The following is a 14,881-nucleotide window of genomic DNA, read 5'->3' as shown; positions in this document are numbered from 1 at the left end:
CCCCCCATTATCCTACCCAACAAACACAACATTGCCTCAACGTAGCGACCTTCCTACAACATTATGGCAACCTTGTAAAAATACCTAATGTTGCCATTTAAACAGCTGTTGCTGTAGGTTGTGCTTTAGTGGCATGGACGACCACTGAACAACATTTACTCGTCATCAATGAATCAGTTTAAATTTCAACAGACCATTCGGCGTCTCATTCAGCAACGACCGAGAAGACGCGAGTTTTGCTGTGTTTTTTCTTGCTAAATAAGACACCAGTGGTCATTTGTGCAGTCCTGTTGTGTAAAGCTCTGATCTGTCCTCTCTTGTTCACTGCCTATTTTGACTTGTGGCTGCTGTGGATCCATCTCTGAAGTGGATTTGTTTCTTTCTCTGACTGCTTTCTCCGTATCAACTACGCCTGGTCTTCAGCTGCGCTGCCCGGTCTGCTGTATTCTCCAGTCCAGAGCTTTGATCCCCAATGTTTGCATTTTAATTTGTTTTCTTGTTTACTTTTCTTGTTTGTTTAATTTAGTCTAATTATATATAGTTAATTATTTGATATAATCTAAACATTTTATGCTGTTTGCTTATGTAAATATATAATAATAGAAATATATAATAAAAAAAGTTTGATTAACATTTGTGTGGCATTTTTACACTTATAAGTTCATATATGCAGTTATTTTATTAAAATAGAAAAATTAATAAACAATATTTAATATTAAGCAACACTAAAAAATTATTACTGCTTATCCTGTATTCTAGGCAGTATTGATAAACTGCCACCAAAAAATAAAACATTAATACATGTAGTAGTAATGTCATCTCATGGTTGCTGAATGTCACGACAATGTTGCTACAGCCTTCGAAAAAATTCAATGTTGTACAGACATTGCTACAACGTAAATGTGTTTGTTAGGTAGTGTGTTTGTAATCAACGTTTATCCTTTTCCATCATCCTGTTCCTCATTTTTATTAAATATAATTATTAGGTTATTTGAATGAGTATTTAACTTTGAAATTGATTTGAACCAATGAATAAGTATCACACTGCTTTATGTAAGAATGTTCAGTGTCCTTGCTCCTCTCTTTGTCTGTCTATTTCAACTTTGTCTTCAGGAGCCACCAAACTAGGTCAGAGGTCACGGAGTCAGAGTTAACACTCTAAAAGGTCTAAAATGATTTAGCTATTTTTACGGTTAATTCTTTTAAAGTGATTCTACTTTTTATTCAAGATAGACTTTGTGTAGTAAGGATATTATAACTGCCTGCATGTAGATTACACCGGTTATTAACCAGTTTTGATAAAGACGGCTGAGAGTATACTCAGCCTTGGATACGAAACAGATTATACTTTAAGTGTGTGTCTTCTATTTGATTGTGGATCCATTTCACAGGTCTGGAGTCAGCTCTAGTGGATGTCTGACGTTTAAGCAAGATATTGTTCAGAATTGTACGCATGCACCCCATGTGAAAATTTCCTAGTCTATCTGTGTTTTAACCAATCAAGTTAGAACACCTATATGTATGACGCAGTTAATGACGTTATGTGAGAGTATAATTGTTATTGATTTGTGATTGTAAGCAGAGCAGCCTAGGAACTCATTGCGAGTGTTGAAGCTGGCTTCTGCTGATGAAACTGCAAACTATCTTCAGTAAACTAAATTTATTTATTTGAATCTCTGACTCCGGCTCTTCTTCATCTGACAGACTGGTCATTCTTTGGGTTAAACTGTATACCATCCCTACAGTAAATGCTATCAAAGACTATAGAATACACAAGACATGTCACTCGTATACTTTTGAATGGGGAAAAGTGTAACAGTCAATATGGCGAATAAAGCCCACCTTCTAGTACAGGAGCCAATCAGCGATGGATATAGAATGACAATGGAAGTTTCTGCAGATTATGTGTGATACGAAAAATTTGAAATGAAACTAAAGAGACAGTAGTTTAATTGTATTGGTTATTCGTAAGATGAAATGTAATCGTAAGCTGGGCAGGTAGTTTTGGAGAATTTGATGTTTCCCCATTCAAACAGAATTCCCCGCCAGGCGTTTCAAAGATGGCCGAGTGAAATGACTTGCCTTAAAGTGACTTTGTTGCTATTCTCTGCCATTATGAACGTGAGCAGGACAATTTATTGATCCTAAAATGCAAAGACTAAATTTAAACTTTTGGGTGATCTATCAGTTTAAGTGAACCCAAGCTTACCCATGTTTTCAATCGCACGATGCTTCTTAACCTGCTTCAATCACCTGAGAGCCCTGCAGTGAGAGACAAACAGTGAGAATACAGAAGTAAACCAACACAGCAAGCCCTACATTAAATACTGTACACAATTTAACAAATCTTAAGTTTTCTAATAAACATATGTAGATAAAAAAAACACTGGGTGAACAGTTCAATTACATTTCAGCTAGTATAGTCATTTCTCCAAAATCTAAATTTCTACATCACCAAAATTACAAGTACAAATGTGCAAGTAACTGGTTAGGAACATTCAAATTACAGCTAGAAGACTACAAAATATATAATTAATATTTATATATATACTGCCAAAGAGCAAATATTATTTAATCTCATGCAGAAACAATGTTATGGTGGCTGTAAAGCTCAATAATTGACATGGTAGAAGACAACTGAACTCATTTCCATACAGACAACAACACCTCAAACACAATCCCGGATTCCTAAAATGTGTAAGGTTAAAGATCTGGCTCTCTGAAGTAGCCATCAAGACACAAGGGTAATTCTGGCATCACACTCCATAGAGGTTAAAAAAAAAAAATATATATATATATATATATATATATATATAAAAAAAATAATGGCCCTTATGGTTATCAAAGTGATAAGTTGGGACCAAGGCAAATGGATCACAGTGCAGATACACATTTACACATCCACTCAAAGTCAAAAATGTTGATCCAGTGATCCACACGTGATAAAGAACCGCTCATATCATTCACCGGAGCAGGAATACACACACATTCACCAGACTGATTTTAGTGCACCATTAATACAGTGTTTATTAACTGCCGCAACACACTGCTGGAAATCAGTCATTGGCATAAGTGTAGTATGTTTTTGAAGAATGAAAGGTCATAGTAGAGCTTAAGCATGGTTTCATTACCCAGTATTTCCCACCCCAGGCCACATAGGGAAGTTTGTTAAGAGCAGAGGCAGCATTATTGTGATCTCTAAATATGATGAACTGCAAGGGTTGAGAAGAGAAAGACTGAGGACAGAAAATCTTTTTAAACTGCCAAAAATTCATTTTTTTTTTTGCAACGAGACAAACTTAAAGGCTTTCCAATGAAGTGAAGTAGATCAGTTTACACACTCAAAGACCTAAACAAGTATGAGTGGCAAAGACTGCTGGGTTACAGTCAGAAAATTCAACTGTCAAAACTGAGATAATACAAATGTCAGAAGCATCTCGAGTGCAGCTGGTTGAATACAATAAAGAAAAAGACAGTCAAGAGGTTTACTTTTATTTTCAGACAACTGCTGTTGTTCTGGTGTTTCTATTTAAAGAAAAACAAGTCATGCTTTCCACACACACAGAAAATAGGAATTAAAAGGATTTTACATTGAGAAATGTTCCTTGATCAGTCAATCTGCATATTATGCCAAGTTCAACGTACACGATGGTGTCTAAAATTTGGCAAGATCCATTTGGTCATCAGAAAATGAAAGGAAAAAAATGTGCTTGTAGGTGGAATTGTGCTGTGGAGTGTCACTGTGGATTTTCTTTATTTTTTAGGGCCTTACAAATGAAATGGACAGCACAAGATATGAACTTCTGGAAGTCAGTCACTGCCTTCACAATGATATTATGCATATTTTTAAAAAGCTCCTATTACGAGTTTTTTTAAACTGACCTTCCGTGTGTGTAACAGCTCTAATGGCCGATCACACCAAATGCGCTTTTTTCGTTGAGGTGCATCTTTTAAATGCTTTACTAAAGGCCATGAATGTTTTGTGCGCTGTTTATGCGCATCGTGTTAACCGGCTGCTGCGTCTCATGTTTTTGCTGTTGAAGAAAAAAAAAAAAAAAAAAAAAGCCAACTAAGCAGAAAAAGCGTGTTACAGTAGTCATTTCTTTTTCATTCTCCAATTAAATGAAAACAGAGGCGGGGTTTCCGTTGAGGTGGCAGCAGTGTTTGTGTTGTCAACATGACCACGGAGACTCTTAAGATGGAGGAGAGACTAGTGGCCGCTGTTTAAAAGTTATCCAGAGCTGTATGAATTTACAAATCTTGAATATCACAATATTATTAAATACTACGATTCTAACAATATCAACAGCAACACTCACGCAAAATTTGTCAACAAAAAGGCAGTGTGGTGCGCCTTGCGTTTTTGGAATGCAATGAAAACATCTAGCTGAAGTTTAAATCTGAAAGTGCACCATGTTTAAAACTACTGATTAAAAAATACTCAGTTAAAAGAGTTGTTTGTATAATTTCAAATCAATTTTCTGTTGGAAACAAGATTGTAATTGATCATGACTGTAAATGTTTGATCACTGTTCACTGTGAGATACTTAGAGATATGACTGTGGGGAATAAATGGTTCAAGTTAATTCAATACCACTGTATAGCCAAGCTGTCATTTTTGATGATTAATACAGTAACCTACCCTGCAACACAGGATTCACTGGCCATTTCCTAAAAGAAGGATCAGCATCAAAGACTATTATTGTGTGGGACTTTGTCAGTACACAGTTCATTTTTGGCCCATTTTCTTCTTCCTCCAGATCACAAACTGTAAGTGTGATTAAAATGGTTACGGCCTATGTTTTCTCTAGCGAAATATGCATTTAATTGTGTTCTGATACTTGTAATTGACTTGTACTGTATTTGGTTAACTCTTATGGGGCTATTCAACACATGTTGCTTCCTTTACTGATTTAAATGCATTTCTAGGCTCACAATCCCCTGGCGTTTATCATTGCTACGGCCACAATTAGCTGTTCTTACATGTGTGAAAAACACTGCTTTTGCTTTTTATGTCCATGGCTTGTGCCCAGCAAACGCACCTCAAACGAGCTCACAGTCGTGGCGCAGTTCGTTTTTAAAGTAGTTCAGCTTCTGTTGCAGTGGCAATTAACATTGAATGTGTTTCTTTGTTACTACTTAGGGTTATGGTTAAAAACAGTAATATGCTGGTGTTTAACTGCATTGTTTTATGATTCTCTGATTCTCTACACTTTACTCTGGTCAAGGTTAGACAATGCCATGTTGGGCATTTCCTTTAGGTCTCATGATGAGTGTAGTCAACCAATCACAACAGCATGTCATCGGACAACTCACCACAGATTTAAGTCATGCAAAGGAAGGGTTTGGGAAAAAAAAAGGATTCACTTAAATCATATGGGAGTAGATAGGATAATTAAGTAACAACAAATGCATATTATAAGACAATTAAAGTATCTGATGTTGGACTCCCCAAAACCAAAATAAACCTTTTATAAAGCCTAATAGGCTCTTTATGAGAGGAAATAACTGGTCTACAGGAATAAACACCCAGAGTGAAATAAAAAAATTAAAAATAAAAAACTTTATGTAGTCTAAAAGTGACATTCCTTAAAGAATTTAAGATTAAATGTGCGGCTTTATTTGTTAGGACAGTAGGATGACAGGAAATTAAGTGAGAGAGAAGGAGGGACAGAATCTGGAAATGCCTATTGTGCTATATGTCATGGCACTAACCACTAGACCATTGGCGTCAACATGTTATTCTCAAGTATGACATGACACTGGTTTGGGGCTGCTTAAATTTCAGCCTTGCAATAGCAAGAATAAATAGCTTATTGAAAATATATATTCTTTCAAATTATAATATTATGATTTTCTCCACATTTTGACAAAATTAACCAGGGGTGCGAACTCTCTAAAGTTGAAAAAGGTGCTAACTATAATAGAAAACTTCATACAGATCAGTAATACATAGTTTTCTTTGGCTGGGAGGACTCTCTCTCCCACACATGTTTATTTTTGGTGGGCGTACTTGAGCGACAGCTGGTTTGGTCAAAACTAAAGGAGGGGTGGGGGGTGGGGGGAGGCACTCACTCAAATGGCTATTGGTTCAAAAGAATTTCACACAAAGAGTGTGAAATATGTCATGCATTTGCTCTCAAAAGGAGAGGTGTCTAAATAGGTTTATATATTTATATTGCAGCCTTTGTGTTTAGAGCTTGTGCCACACCTCAATTTAATTTTTAAACAGATCTACACGATTGACGTGAATGACCTATTTCAAGATGAAAACGACGAGTTTGCACCCCTGATAACGCAAAAAAAAAAAAAAAAACCCATATCTATCTGCATTTGCAACAAACCAACAAATAGACTTTACTGCTCAAGTTCAAATCAAAGACAAAGGTAATGTACACAACCAACCAAAGTATATTTCTATAGCTGCTAAACTGAGCATTACATTAGATTTTTTTTTCTTGTTGCAATACTGCTATTGCACTACTACAATGATATGTCGGTTTATCAAAGGGGGAGTTTATAGTAACCAATTTAAAAACTATGTAGTAAACAAACAAAATGTTTTGTTCTGGAGGAATCTTCCAAAGGCAAAATTTAGAAAGTCCTCTTACAAAAACCATACAATTCACAAGACTGCCTTTTAACTAAAAACAGAACTGAACAAAAAACAGGGGCAGTAAATTATAAATTCATGCTTTTGTCACCCTAACATTTACTATTGATGGGACATATTTTGTTCATCCCTCCCCATTCCCCAAGGAGCACTTCTGCATCTAAAAGTACGTGGTCACAGCACCATCCTATGTTGAGGTGTGCAGTACTTAAACACATGATGCCTGTTGAAGCAGCGCTACTGTGTGGAAAACCTTACAGAGTAGCTACAATACACACAGAGGAGGTCAGAGTAGGACAAGCATTTCAAACAATGCTTACAAAACCATTTCTGCACTGTGAATCCATTTTCAGGAGTGTGATGCCAGAACTCAGGTAGTATTTCAACACGGCTGATGAAGGAAGTGAAGTACTTTATTTTCATGAAACAAAAGACAAATCACTTACCTTTTCCGGTGATATGCAAGCATACCTCTTGATGCAAATAACTCCAGGCTCAACTGTCCACTGATCTGTAGAACTAATCCTCAATGTTACCAACTGCTGGAGTCTGTGGGTAAGCTGGACACTGGCCCCTAATGCTCAGCTATAGCACCACCATTCACTCAATACACAGTACAGACAGAGACAAGCTCTTGCCACAGCTGCTAATATCTCAAGAGCCTAAAATGCATAGTTCAGTGTTTTCTGCCAAAAGGAAGAAAAAGTTAACCATAGAGTCTGGTTATGCAGTCAGTGGTATGTGTAAACTTGCAGTCTCAGTGTACTGTTTGAACTACATGCAAGGGGCTTTTCTAGAAAATCAATTGGGTTCAGGAAAATAAAACAAGCTCTTTAAAGCAGAAAATGTTACATTTGTGTCTTGAAATTTACTCTATTTGAAAAAAATAATTCCAGTTTTAAGAATCAAGTCACCAAATGATCAATCAGAACAACAATGGCTTATGTGAGCACTGGGCCAATAGCAACACGTATTTCAACATGATGCGTTGATCATCCACCTACAATAAAGCCTCTTTTCCACTGAATGGTACGGTTCAGTTTGGTTCACCTTTACCAGGCTTGTGTCTCCACTGCCGAAATGGGACCCTTTTGGTGGGCGTGGTGTACAACAGAAATGCTCGAAACGTCAAAGCTATTTACATAATTAAATAGATCTAATTGTGTATAAATGTTAGTAACTAATCTTTCTATGAACATGATTTGATTACAGCAGATCAAAAATTATGTGAAATAGTACTGTAACGTCTGCGATTATATATATAAAAAAAACGAACTTACAGTCTTTGAAATGTTACCAATTACAAAAACAAAAATACCCCAAACATACATTTAGGTATTTTTGGGTAAATGATGCAAAACCTATACAGTAAGCACAAACCTCTCATCTTTATTTTTCACCAGCACATGTAACGTTAAATTTTTTTATAGTAAGATTGTTCATAGTAGTCCAAAAGTCAATGATAATAATTAAACACGGCATTTTGTTCATGCTTTAGGTTACTGAAAGAATCATTTGCTTTGTTTTTTCGGGCTTCTCCGTTGCTTTTCGCACTTCATACTTGCATTTGTCTGTTTCTGAAAGGATCGGATGTCAGAAGCACTTCAATAATCACGCGCACATATTTATCATCAGCTCAAGTTCGTTATTTCAATTATAGACGTGCGGCGAGCAATCGCAAATAGAGCTCTCTATAAAAAGTATAACCACTGGTGCTTTTACACGGTCTTGTAAACAACAACAGGACACACAGCGGATTCATCTCTTCTTCTTGGCTTTGTGGCTGCTCATGAAGATGACGACAAGATTTGTTTGAACTTGGGTTGACCATGGTTCGCTATTATATGTATATATTATTACCGTGTATTTAATAATTGGAGCTTCCCCTGTTTTCATTCTCCTTGCTTGTGCACAAGCTAGTGATGTTTCTCTGTTAACCAATAGCATTCAGCTGTACGTCTCGCTCCACCTTTTGAAAAGGTACCCAAAAAGTAGTACGGTTCGCTTTTGGTACCTTTTGACAGTGGAAACAGACATAAAAATGAACCGAACCCTTTCCATACCAATCAGGAAAAACAGGCCATAACTCACATGTGCAAGGACTGCTAGTGAAAAAAAAAAAAATCATGTTAGCATTAGTTTTACTTAAATGTTATAGGTGGAATTTTGACTTATTTTAAATTAATAAACAAAACAATTATGAAAAATATCAAAATAGCCCCTTAAATTAATAGAAATATTCGAAAAGACAGAAATATTTCAATATTGCGAATGCCCAATTCCAACGGATTTTCAACGGATACAATAAATTCAATTGATGCAATTGAAAAAGCCATTTACTATATACTGCATCACTCCATATCTACATAAATTTCTTCTCACTGAAGTTGAGGTCCATTTATCATAAAATAAATCCACATTTGTCTTGTACCCTTTACAGTAAACTGAATTAGATCTCTTAAAATCATCTTGAAAGGGACCCTATTATCCCAAGTTAGGACGATTCGGTTTCTAACGGTTTATAAAAGTATGAAGTATAAAACAGCACAAGCAGTTTAAAACAAATATTCCTAAAACTATCTTTTAAGAAAGGCTTCGAGCACCATAGATAAATGACTATATACCAATTTGCTGTGGAGTTAATGTTACTCAAAAATGAAAATTATCCAGGTTTGGAATGAAACAAGGGAGAGTGATTTTCATTTATTAACACTGCTTTAGATTTAGTGCGAGCGATTTCATCAGCTATTTTTTTATTTATTTATTTATTTTTGCTCCTGGATTTAAATATAAACAGTATTAAACAAAAGTAGCAAAACTATAAAGCTAACAACAAGAATTAGCCACCCCACTCCCTACAGTAGCTTGCTTGCAGGACTTGGCAGACTGTAAAGTAACCATGCGTTGTGCACTTACCAAGCCTGGAGGTAGTGTGGTGCTCTTGTAAATTGAGAAGTCTTTTGTATTGTTCTCTTCCTTCCTGCTAATTTCCAAGCAACTAGCAAGCTAAAGTTTCAGGTAGGAATAAGAACACCTCCAACACACAAGGATTTCATTAAGAAAGTCAAAATAATGTGTGAAAGTTGAAAACGTTGCATCAGAATCTTCCTCAAAGTTAAGCGTTATTTGTGCATTTGTCACTTTTGTAGAACAAAAATCTGTACAAACATAAAAAACAAACCACAGCCATACGGTATTGCACTTGTTTTTAAATTCAGTTTCTGCAATATGATGCAATATTATCAATTATTAATGATAAGAGTCTTAAATAAAAAATAAAGAAGGTTTTGGCATAAATTGACTTAAGTTTAAGCAAATAAAAACTGCTCAAAGGATGTTGAAAAAGTAAAAAAATAAAAAAATTCAACAAGCCTTACGGCCTCATGCACAAAGCTAAATTAGAGGTGCATTAAATAATTAAGGTTTCCAGATGTTAGCAACACTAAATTCTTGAAGCTCTTGCTTTAACTGTTAATAGAACTGAAGAATGCTAAATTAATGTTAAAAATGTCATCACTCTGAGGAAAATAGTGAGTGACTAGTACACCAATAATGCAGAAAAGAAGAAGTATATTTAAGTACATAAACCAAATTGCCAAAATGATGTAGAGTCTACTCACATCATGCAATTTGCATACAAATTACTTTAGCAAAAATTGAATATTTACAAGTATAATATGATATTAATAACAACAAGATGCGTTGTTAAACTAGGTATTTAATTAATTCAATTGCCTAAAAGTGCATTAAAATTGTAGCAACTAAAAAATAAATTAATCATTAAAAACATTATGCAATACATTTGTACAAATAAAAACAAATCTCTCTGCTTCTGAATTGATTTAAACAGAACTGTTGAATTTGTTCAGAATTTCTGTAAAGTACTTTGGAAGTAACTGCAAATTACCTAAAAAGGAAAAGTAATCCCACACTTTACCTTTTCGTGGGACAAGAAATTTAGTTACTACTTTAACTAAATTATACCCAATACTAGTTCTGAAAGACTAGCAATCATTAAACTTTAGGGACAATAAATGTATTCCAAGCTTTAAGAAATCATTTACAATCAAGACTGTTTTAAGGAAATCTAATTCCAAAGTTTCATCTTTAGAATGACGTTAAGAACAAAAGTTTGAAAACATTTTCTATTCCAAAAAAACTTGAGAAAATAAGAAATCTAAAAAGAAAAGTGACAATTTTCAACCAAGAACTGTAGGCTTTGATAAACTTATCTAAAAGCATCGTAGAAAATATAAAAGCAAAGTAAATTTTTTTTTAATTGGACAAAAGAGCCTAAAAGATGTGATGACTAGTAACTTAAAAGCTTCATGCCAGAGGGTCTTTTGTAGTGGAATAATATAAATTCATTCAGTCAAAAACAAATGACGTAGCTTAGGAGAAATTGCAAACTGACCAACTTTTGTAAAACATGGCATTTAAAACAAATAAATAACAGGCGTATAATACTGGTGTCATCAAAGATGGCTTGTCTACTTGCTGCCAAGTGTCTTGGTAGCAATTTTAAAAGCTTTTTAAGATGTAATGCCTCAAGACACAAACTTTGACAAATACAGCAACTAGTTCTTCCTTTGAAGTGTTCACTGAAGATGATGGTAACGTACGCACACGGACTCCTGGAAACCAAAAGTCAGCCAATCAGACTAGAGCCTGGTGCTCTGCAAAACATCTAGCCATTTTGTAGGCATTGTGTTAATAGCTGATGAGTGGGTCCTTATGGGACTTATATAATCAAAACATGGCTAAAAATCCCAAACTCCAAACTCGAAGATACTTCGGAAGTCACGAGCAAACCTGTTAAGAAAAAAAAAAGTATAGACAACCAACAAAAGACAACACAATTTTATCACAATGTATCTGGAAGAATCTGTATGTGAAATTACCTTTTCCCAGCTCCATTCTTAAGGTAAAAATTGGCTTAATTACATGAGGTAATTAAGTGATTACGGCTTTCAATTGTTACAGCCCCAAATTCTTGAAATTCTTGGTTTAATTGATAATAGAAGTGAAGAATGTAACAGTTAATGTTAGCCATTTCTTCACTCCAAAGAAAACAGTGACTTGTACACCAATAATGGCAGAAAAGAATAAGTACAAAAACCAAAATATGATGTAGAGGCTACTCACATCAAGCAATTTGCATATAAATCAATATTTACATTAAAAAAAATGATTGTATATTTACAAATAAAATATAACATTACTAATTACAAGATGCTTTGTTAAACTAGGTATTTAATGAATTCATCCGCTAAAAGGTTAAGCCAGTATGGCTTTTTCTCTAAATATAAACTTCAAATCAATCTGAAAAATCCTACAATATAGACATTAAGCTTAAATATAAATTATAGAAATGTGTCAATTACAGCAGCAGAGCAAGTATAAGTGCAATGTTTATCAATTATTAACTTTCTTAAAGTTATATGTAGATGTATAACAGTTTTCAACAAAATAGCTGTTAATTTTCTTGTTCAAGAAGCTTTGCTTCTTTCTCATTCAGTAGTTTTTCTTTTTGTTCGTCATTTACAAGCTGTAGAATGAACCTGCATGCCTAAAGTTACTGCAATTAAGATGTTGAGGTAGTCTTTAAGCTTTTTCAAATTAGAAAAAAATTATAAAGTTATATGTACTCATAGAAAAACACTGAGATTAAGCAAGAAACTTTGTAAAAAAAAAAAAAAAAAACAATTACTTAACTACAGCACTATAAAATAAAACAGGATCTCTGTGGTGGTCCTGTGAATGCTATATACACAGTACTACTTAATTTACATAGTTATTATCAAGCAGAAAAATGTTATTATTTCCCTCCAAAATAATCTATCGCAACTAGAAAATGATAGCCTTGAAAAGGAGGAAACGAAAAAAAAAACAAGACATTTATTAGTGAAGTATCTTTATCTCTTGCTAACCTCTACTCTAGTTCTACTTGGATTTAAATTAGAGCCCGGGGACAAACGCCATAAAACCAAATAAAAATTCCATGCAAATTACAATATATATTGCAATTTATATATTAATTGGTGTTAATAATAATAAAAAAAAAAACAATACATAAAAAAAAAAAACAGTAGTCTGAAGAATTTGCCAATAAGTTCACCATATTGATAATGTTAAGATAGCTATTTTAATGTAAAGTTGTGATTGAATTGCCTTGTTAGTTATAAAATAGTTTGACAAGCAGGAAAATTTTATGGGCCAATGTCATGACCACATTGAAATGGTCTATACTAATTTTATCAAAATTGTTTTAACTAGATTACATACTTGTTTTTTCCTTTTAACAGCCACACTCTTAATAAAGCACAAAGAAATTAAATGTTACCAAACAACAAAACAGTCCAAATAAGTTACATTTATTTCGGTTAAACAATTTCATGTATGTGTGGTTCACTGCTGCATTCCATAAAATGCTTAAGTTCTTCATCTTTTTAAGAAGATCTGCAAAGTGATGCAAGGATGTCTGATTGTTCCTTTTGGTTAATAATGATTTATCAGTGTATAGTGAACTAAATTTAAAAATACTTTATGTATTGAATAATATAATTCTGATGTGACATCCATTTTTAGCATCTAAACCTATTTTTTAGCAATTCAGTGAGTGCCTAAAATGTATCGAACTCAATACCCAGGTATCAATATACCAGATCCCATCCATTTCCAATAGGTAAATCCAACTATTTTTGCCTCCAATCCCACTGGTTTGCAGAGAAATGCTGTTTTTGTAAACCGCTAGAAAATGCAACAAACTATTAGGATGATTCTACTGAAGTTTCCAAGAAGTCCATCATGAGCCAAAACGTAGTAATCCCACGTAATGAAATGGGAATTCTTCTGTTGACCACTGGACACGATGTCTTTGTTGTGCAATCTTCCTTCTGGTTGGAACTTGTAACTGATTAACAGTCTGCCAGTCAAGACTTCCTTGCCAATACTGCTTGAATTTTTTACAGGACTGGTTACGACTGGTCCAGTCCAGTCACATTAGGCAGTTTTGATTATGGTGCTCTTCGATGATTGATTAAAATTTGATCACTTCATCAATTCCACTGTCCACTCCAGATGTCTATAGAGCTATTCAAACCAGCCGTGGTCAATTGCAGCGCAACAAAAAGGTTGGAATTATTGGTATAGTTTATAAAAATAAAAACCAGTGTAACTGCACATGAAGAGTAAAACAACTGAGAAACTAGAATGGATGTTTTGGGATTAAAAAAAAAAAAAAAAAAAAAAAACAAAAAGACATTTTGTCTGAGAGATTACATTTACTGAATGTCATTTCTATTAACGTTACACTGGCAAATGCAATCTCAAAGTTTGACAGCATACAGAGCACTGAGTTTCTTCTGGGTGATAGATAAATAAGAGTCGCATCATGTGTCAATCATGTGATAACCCCTGCCTTCCAAATGATGACATCCTGGATGATTCTTTGTTCAGAGTTCCGTACACAAAGAACCAAAACATCTCTACAGATGACACAAAGCCAAATAGAGATTATTACGAATAAATAATCTGTGCTCAATGTATCATTATAATAAAAGATCTTCACAAAGGAAGGATAAAAGGCGGAGCGTTCAGTCCATAAAAAAAAAAAAAAGCACCGGAAAAACGCACTTTAGATTACAATTAGCCATTACAAGTACTGAAAATTGCAGTGATAAAAAAATAAATAAAAAAGTTCAATGTAAACCGGGTTTTTAAAAAGCAAGTTCAAGAAAGTGAGTTTTGCACAATCAAAACAGATTGAAAAAATGAGCTGTGATCATAGACAGATTAGCATTTTGTGCTTTGCGTAAGCAGTTTGGTGCCAAATTGCTACACTATTGAGTCACATTCGGTATTAAAAAGCCTTAACTTTGAAAAGCATGGATTAGTGGAAAAAATTTAATAGCTGGAAAGTTCCAAAATTCCATTAACAAAAAGCTGGAAAGTTCCAAAATTCCATTAACAAAAAGCTGGAAAGTTCCAAAATTCCATTAACAAAAAGCATGGATGAACAAAAAAAAGGAAGCTTCAATAACTATGGCAGACTTAAATCACTCATCTGGATCAATCTCTTATTCGAATTTTTTTTTAATGGCTGAAATGTAATTTTAGTGAAACTTAGGGTGCTTTCACACCTAGATTTTTGTTTCGGAACCTGTCGTGTTTCCCCAGTTAGTGCAGTTTGTTTGGCATATGTGAATCCAGCAATCGCGCTCAGATCCGCATCAAAACAATCGGTCCGAGATCACCTGAATGAGGTGG

General features: G+C 34.4%; 1 protein-coding gene across 1 annotated transcript in view; it reads right to left on the bottom strand.

The window, feature by feature from the left end:
* The window catches only part of sfpq (splicing factor proline/glutamine-rich), a 29,222-nt gene that overhangs the window by 1,608 nt on the left and 12,733 nt on the right, over positions 1 to 14,881 (bottom strand). The window contains exon 10 of the mRNA XM_056479365.1: positions 2,210 to 2,262. Coding sequence (XP_056335340.1) covers positions 2,236 to 2,262 — 27 coding nt within the window. The 3' untranslated portion in view covers positions 2,210 to 2,235. The remainder of the gene's footprint in view (positions 1 to 2,209; positions 2,263 to 14,881) is intronic.

Source organism: Danio aesculapii, chromosome 19 (genome assembly GCF_903798145.1).
Source record: "Danio aesculapii chromosome 19, fDanAes4.1, whole genome shotgun sequence".
In the NCBI taxonomy this organism is placed as follows: domain Eukaryota; kingdom Metazoa; phylum Chordata; class Actinopteri; order Cypriniformes; family Danionidae; genus Danio; species Danio aesculapii.
The sequence above is the reverse complement of the archived record's forward strand: the minus strand, read 5'-3'. Positions and strand labels throughout refer to the sequence as shown.